Source organism: Pseudorasbora parva, chromosome 4 (genome assembly GCF_024679245.1).
Source record: "Pseudorasbora parva isolate DD20220531a chromosome 4, ASM2467924v1, whole genome shotgun sequence".
Taxonomy (NCBI): Eukaryota; Metazoa; Chordata; class Actinopteri; order Cypriniformes; family Gobionidae; genus Pseudorasbora; species Pseudorasbora parva.
In genome coordinates, this window is record NC_090175.1 from 8202913 (window position 1) to 8210708 (window position 7796).

At 36.5% G+C, this 7796-nt stretch overlaps 1 protein-coding gene across 1 annotated transcript in view; it reads left to right on the plus strand.

Annotated features, from left to right (window-relative positions):
- The first annotated feature begins 4294 nt into the window (after nucleotides 1–4294).
- sertad2a (SERTA domain containing 2a) overlaps nucleotides 4295–7796 on the plus strand; it is a 5573-nt gene continuing 2071 nt past the window's right edge. The window contains exons 1-2 of the mRNA XM_067442582.1: nucleotides 4295–4512; nucleotides 7200–7796. The exon at nucleotides 7200–7796 is cut by the window's right edge and continues 2071 nt beyond it. Of these exons, the coding sequence (XP_067298683.1) occupies nucleotides 7213–7796 (584 nt within the window). The 5' untranslated portion in view covers nucleotides 4295–4512; nucleotides 7200–7212. The remainder of the gene's footprint in view (nucleotides 4513–7199) is intronic.

A 7796-nucleotide genomic window follows, 5' to 3' on the forward strand; every position in this document is an offset into this window, starting at 1 on the left:
CTCGTTCAAACGCATCGTCATTATGTGCTAGTCGTTTGCCACCGTTCTAACAGCATTATCATCCTGTGCAATTTTGTGTAATAATACTTTGGAAAACAAGAACCAAATCCTCGTAGTTGATCTGTCAATATTATGAATTGGTTCTGTCTCTTAATCAGTTTTGATGCTTACCCGTATATTATGTATATCCTGTATATTGGACTCAACATGTGTTTACTGACGGCACAGCAGCAGTAATAGAGATGCAGATTTATGTATAAATGTATCTATATAAATGCTGATAAACAGGAAATGACATCACTATAGTTAAAGCAACATTTCTTATGTAATTTCTTTCGGTTTTCCGGGAGAAAACTGTCTTTTTCTCCTGTATTTCTGTTTCTTTTATGTCACACGATGTTTAAATAAACTCTGAAGGAAAAGTTTAATAAAAATGGTTTTAACTGGAACGTTTCGTAACGTGTTACATAAGCTAGCCAATAACACACACTTCCCTCACTGTTTCCACTGGTTAAAGTGATCTTACTACAGTCACAGACGCTTCATACACTACTGCTCAAAGGTTTGGGCTAACCTCCTTTAATATATATGTTGATATAGGACTATATTTAAAATAAATTAATGCTTTTATTCATCAAGGATGCATTCAATGTATCAAGGTTAACAGTAAAGACATTTATAATGTTACAAAAAGATTGTATTTCAAATAAATACTGTTCTTTTGAACATTATATTCATCAAATAATCCTGGAAATAATGTATTTCCGCTAAATATGAAACACTGATAATAATCATAAATGTTTCTTGAGCATCAAATCCTCATATTAGAGTGATTTCTGAAGGACCACGAGACACTGAAGACTGGAGGAATGATGCAGGAAATGCAAACTTTAAGACCGGTCCTAACCTTTTAAACTCATAAAATGGTAGATCGGTTCAGTTTGAATTAGAAAAGTGAGACTGATGACATTTTGACTGATTGATGTTTGGACACATTATTGTAAGACACAGTCTTAACACTGGGTTAAGTTTATGCAGCTAGCCCCGGAGCCTATATTAGGAGATTTATAACCAGGCTGATTATCGGTTCATGTTGTCCATGCGAACAAGTGTCCAAATGTTGAGCATATTCCCCCAGACGGGGCTGGAGGTCATCATGCTGTCCAGATGGCCTGAGCCAAACACACATCAGATCATCTTCAGCACATCAACATTGAACTGGGCTTACGACGTCCTGGGACGCTTGTCACGTTAAAAAAGCAGGAGGAAAATCCCAGATTCGCACTGAAAGAGAAACCGAAATCCTAAAGCACACGAAAGTTCATGATCATCGCACTGATGATTATTGGTGTGTGTGTGTGTGTATGCAGTCTGTCGAAACACATGCTTCTCCTCCTCCTCTTTTGAACAGCTGTCACACACGCCTCCCCCGTCCCACACACCCGAATAAAGCCGAGGGTTCGCGGTCCGCATTGTCCTTGACCCTGACCTCTGACCCCTGAGGCCCAGCGGAGGACAGCTGTCTCCATCTGCAGGAGTGTGTGAGCGTGCAGATGTCCCACTTCAGGCATGCAAGCGTGCCGCAGACGGGGGAAAGTTCCTGAGCTGTAGTGTGTGTAGTGATGTGTCGTTCATTTTGAACGAATCTTTAATATGACTCGGGAACGACGGGTTTTGAACGAACCCCAGATATGAACATCCAGAAAAATAAACATCTGTCTTTTATTAACAATTAATACACTAAAATACATTTATATTACCTAATATTAGATTATATTAAGTCATTTTATATATATTTTCTACTCAATCATGTACTGTTATATATAGGTTTTTTTTTTTACATTGTATTGTGTTAATTTAACATTTAATCACTTATTTGTATATTTTAATCTTTATATATATATATATATAATTTAAATGTATTAATAGGATTAACCCCTTGAGATGTACATAGTTACAAAACAATTACAAACATAATTAACAACAAAACAAACAATAACAACAACAAAAACAATTATTAAATAATAATATAATTAAATAAATACATTTTACACCTCAAAAAATACAAATATATACAAAAATACAAATATATATATATATATATATATAAATAAAATGGTATTTCTCAAATGTTTGCATTTATTTAAACTAATTTACTTATTTTAATATTATTATATTCAGTTTTACTCTAAAGCACAGTTTTATCATTCTTTTTTGCATTATATGGTAATTTAACATTCAATAATTTATTTAATCTAATATATTTACCACTTTTTCCTGGTTCTCTAGAATTAGGAGCACATTTTATAAATAAGTTAATTAATTTTTTAATAAAACAAATGTATTTATATATTTATTTTAATTGTATTATTTATATGGTTTCATTTTATCATGTTAATTAAAATATTTATTTATTTTAAATTGTATTCATTTATTTACTTTTTTCATGTTTTTTCTCTGATTAAACAATAAACGATGCTGACAAATAAATACATGATGAAAACTTTATTCAAAAAATCTGAATATGTTTAAAAATACATTTAAATAAATAACAGTACACACATGTAGGAAGAAATAGTATACAATATTTAGCCAACAGTGCTTCAGGCATTTCCTCTGTTAACTAGAGAAAGTGTCAGTCAGTAGTTGTACGGCGATGATCATATTTGGGGGTTATGAGGCACTAAATGATTGAAAACGCAGATAATGTGATAAATGTTTGATCTGAGATCTGATGATTGCAGACTTTATAATCTGAGAGCAGCTGAGATGTTTTCTGAAACTTCTCTCTGTCTATGAGTAATAATGTGCACATAAACTTACAACAGGAAATATATTTAGCATGATATGATTTTTCTCTGAAGAGCTCGTGCCGTGAATACTTCACATATTTGTGGCTTTTGCGCGGGAGCGCGCACAGCGAGATCACGTTCACTGACATATGCAGACTGGAATGAGGAGGGGGGGACATCTGTAGCATCGCTGAGTCTGAGTCATTTAGTGAATCGATTCGCTCGGGCGATTCATTTCAATGAACCCTTTAACAACGATTCTTTTCCACGATCAATGCCAGCCCCTTAGGTCAAAACAAACAAACAAACTGCTATTTGTTACTAGCGTCGAAAGTGTATTTCTCAAAAGTTATTATTAAAGAAATATATATTTTGAGGAAAATCAATGGTAAATAATATTACTAAAATGAACCATGGTTTTACTAAATAAAACCAAAAGAACTATCATTATTACTATAGCCTAGTTAAAGGCACAATATGTAAGATTTTTGGATTAAAATATCCCAAACCAGCTTGAACATTGTTAATATATATATAACACACACACATATATATATATATATATATATATATATATATATATATATATATATATATATATATATATATATATATATGTATGTATTAATAGGATTAACCCCTTGAGATGTACATAGTTACATATATACATTACCCCAATTGTTTCAACTAATGTTTAAATCCAGAGACATAATCATCTTTATCCAGGACACGGACCGTGCGTCTCCTATCAATGGCATCGCTCCGGGTATTTGCGGTGGAACGGGGCTATTGTTTAAATCTGTTTTTCTTGATTTAGTGGCATTATAACAGAACTGACTCTCACACACTCCAATGTATGTAATACAATAAAACAGCGCTGCGTTAGCATACACCTGATGGAAGAAGCGGACTCGTTCCCTTACGAAAATGAACCATGGTTTTACTACAAATAAAACCAAAAAAATATGGTTATTGTAGTTAAACAATGGTAATTATCAATTAACCATGGCTTTGCTACTTTAACCATAGTTTAACCATGATATTTGTGGTAAAACTGGTTATATAACTGGTAATCAATTAGCCAAAAAACATGGTTACTACACTTTTACTATAATAAAACCATGGTTAATTTTTGGGTTGTCTGCGGCGCTGTCATTAAACTAAGCTTTTGTTTTGAATAAGCGAAGAAAATTACATATTGTGGCTTTAAACTACAATGGTAACCACGAATTAATCATGCTAAGCATGGTATCTGTAATACTAATCAATTTCTCAAAAAAAACATGTTACTAGTTTTCTTAAGAGTTACATTTTAAAAAAGGATAAACTTTCGCCACGTAACGCAATTGCTTGGCATTCGTAAAATGCCTGGCGTAGGCTAATAAATAATAATAATATCCATTATAGTTGTTCATCCTAAGTATTACCATATTTAACCGTTTATTAGAGCAGCAAAAAACATAGTGATTCAAACGAGCCGATTCATCTGAAGGACTCGTTCATCAGGCGCCATCTGCGAGGCTTACGTCACTCTCGAAGACTCCGCTTGCGGTTTTCTCGAAGGCGGAATAGACTCGTCCGTCCGCTGACTGGAGCGAGTGCCTTCACGAGCTCTACGGGACACGGGAGCGAGCGCGAGCCGAACCGGGCGGCAGTGCAGTGAGACGGGAATAACGCGAGACCGATGAGCAGCTTGAAGTCCTCGCTTGACCTGCGTGCGGTGAGTTCAGTTCACTCGCGATTCATTATGAAGCGGTCAAAAGCATATCATCGTAAGGGTTATCTTTCCATTTATAAGGGCAAATGATTGGATTTAAAGGTTGAAACTTGTGTGCGTAAGTGTATAGTAGATTATTTTTCTTTTGGAGTTGTAATGTATTGAATGTCTCAAATGTTTTGGGTTGTCTCTGAAGTAAAGCGCAGGATTTAAAAGCCCCTAAATGACTCTATAGTGACAGACAGGCAGAACTCGACCCATTGTGCCGAATGCACTCACTCATGGCGGGTCAGTGCTGTTCCGCACATCATAACGCGGGCCGGTTATACTCTCAGCACTTGTTAGTTTACTGGAGTAAATATTAGACATCCATGAAGCTTTCATTTTACTGTAAGCCGGCTGAGGTTTCACTTTGAGCTGATATAATGTGGGCGTGCGGCGATAAATGTCACGGGTTCACCTAACTGCGTGCAGCGATACACACACACACACACACACACACACGTTTGTTTTTGCGACATATGGGGACATTCCATAGGTGTAATGGTTTTTATACTGTACAAACCGTATTTATCCCCTTACACTGCCCCTGCATTTTTACTTTCTCAAAAAAAAAAAAAAAAACTCCTGTATGATTTATAAGCATTTTGAAAAGTGGGGACATGGGTAATGTCCTCATATTTCAGCCTCTCCTGTACCTGTGTCGCACCCATGTCACACATTTGAGTCCTGATATGTCACAATAACATGCACACACACACGCACCCACACACACAAACAAACCACAACTTCTACAAGCAAAGCAATTCAAAGGTTTGCTGTGAGAGAACGCGCCACGCGCATTAGACACTGAGAGTGAGCCGAAAACCTCACAAAGAGAGCTTTTAGAATCATGTCTGTGACGTCACCGATATAAGTGGACACACTATGACATCACTTACAGAACTATGTCGTCACTCAAGAAGAGTCAAGAAAAGAAGGAAAGCGGTTCAAATCTGAGAATTCTAAACTGAGGGTTCTAAAGCGCGGCGTGTGTGTGGCTCGGCGTGACTGTGGCTCGCATGAACTACACATGATGATGATGGTGTGTCATGGTGCTAACGATCAGCCAATCAGCCGCTGGCAGGAGGTGACGCGATTTAGAGCAAGTGCAGTGATTTACAGTAATCACATCAGAGAGAGGAGAGTCACGTGTGCAGTCATGAGCTGACTGATGGATGTTGGCCAGTCTAAGTGGAAAGTACTGAAGATTTGGCTATTGCTTAATGTATTAATATATTAGATGTTCTTCTGTTTTAAATGTAAAGCACATTGGTCCTCCTTTTGGTTGTTGGAAGGTGCTATACAAATAAAGTTTGATTGATAGATATGGCTATATTTGGCACACTCTTACAAAGAGCAATGTAAACCTACATTTCAGTGAAGTATTAACATATTCAAATATGTAGTACTGTATTTTTTTGTGAAGTAATAATAATAATAATACATTTTATTTGTATTGCACTTTACATTTGTAACAAATTTTAACACATGAAACACTGTATTTTTTTAGCTATGTATTAACATATTAAAATATGTAATACTGTATTTTTTTAAAATATTTTTGTTGTATAAAAATAAACATTTTTAAAATAAATTAATAATTTAAAAAATCAGATATTAATACATTTAACAGTATTATATTTATTTATTTTTATTAAATTATAAAATAAAATAAATATTGTGATTTTATTACAGTAGTTTCATTCATCCAATTTAGTCACTAAGATATCTTAATATATTTAACATCTAATTGCTAATTACTTTTATTTTATTTTTAATTAAATGTAGTTTACTCCAGAAAACATTTCAATAAAAATAATATACTTTTTAACACAAAATATTGTCACTTTATTAGTCAATTTTCATTTAATTTAATAATAATAGACTTTAAAAAAAGTATAAACTAGTATAATATACTATTTTAGTATATATAATATAGTCATTTAATATAATATTACTAAATATAACATAATCAACCGGCTGTTGAGCAATCGCAAATGTGTTGCGTGATGTCTCTGCTCCCCCATAATATAGCCCCAATATCTGCCTAGTCTTAATCTGCTTCGCTATTTGTACTCGTGAATACTCAGGCCACAATAAATAATTAGGTGGGTTTTTTTTGGATCACTTTGACTCGGGACATGCTATCTGGCACCATAGGATTCCATTCATTATGCTAAGCTAAGCTAGCGGCGACCCTGCCAAACTAAAGCAATGCACTGAGACAAAAATGCATTTGCCCACATCTCTAAATGTAGGAAAGAGGTTGAATAAGCCCTATTTCTGAAAACAGCGGAGTGTTCCTTTAAATATAAATCATAAATTATATATACAAATATTCATCTCTGTCTCTCTGATGGATCAACAGATGTAGTGGCCATTCTAAAGGGGTTACAAAAATCAAGGCTCAGAACAGAATTGACTAACTATAGACACGGATATGTTCAAACACAAATGGGGAGTAAGTCAATGTATTTGTGGTGTTGATGATGATGGCATGTTGCAAATTTATGTTTAAATGTTTTTGCCCCCCACCCATCCATCCTAAGAAACATTATTGTTAATGTTTAAAAAAATATAATGTTTTCTTTTAAACCTATTTTGTAAATAAAAAGACCTTTAAAAGTAAAACTCTCCCTCTCTCTCAGATATATCCGGCTGATGTTGTGTAAGGGCCTGAAGCGGCGTCTGGAGCGGGGGGCAGAGAGTGGCCTGATAAAGATGGCCTGTCCTGAGGAAGCCCCGGCCTCCTGCTACGGGCTCCAGAGGCAGGCGGTGCTCAACCTGTCCTTGCTGAAGCTACACCGCCAGCCGGGGCACGGGCAGCCGGATCTGGCCCGCAGGGTGCTCATCACCAACACCCTCAGGCACATCCAGGACGAGCTGAGGGGCGAGGAGGGCGACCTTCTGCCCCCATCCCACTCCAGACAGGACCATCCATCAGCACCCGCTGTGAAGGACAGCTTCGCCGCAGCGCTGGCTGAGATCGAGGCTCTGTGTCCAACAGTGGGGATTACGGCTTTATTTTCCACACTCGCAGCGGAGCAGGACGTGCCAGATATTACCAGAGGCGCTGATTTGCCTGATTCAGGCGACTCAAGACCGCCGGATCTGGCTGAAATGCACAGCACTGACTCTGACTCCGCCCCACCGACGTTTAGCCACGCCCCCTCATGCCTCGCAGATTTCTCACTGGACGATTTCCTGTTCTCGGAAATCGACAGCTTCCTGTTCGACAGCGGTTT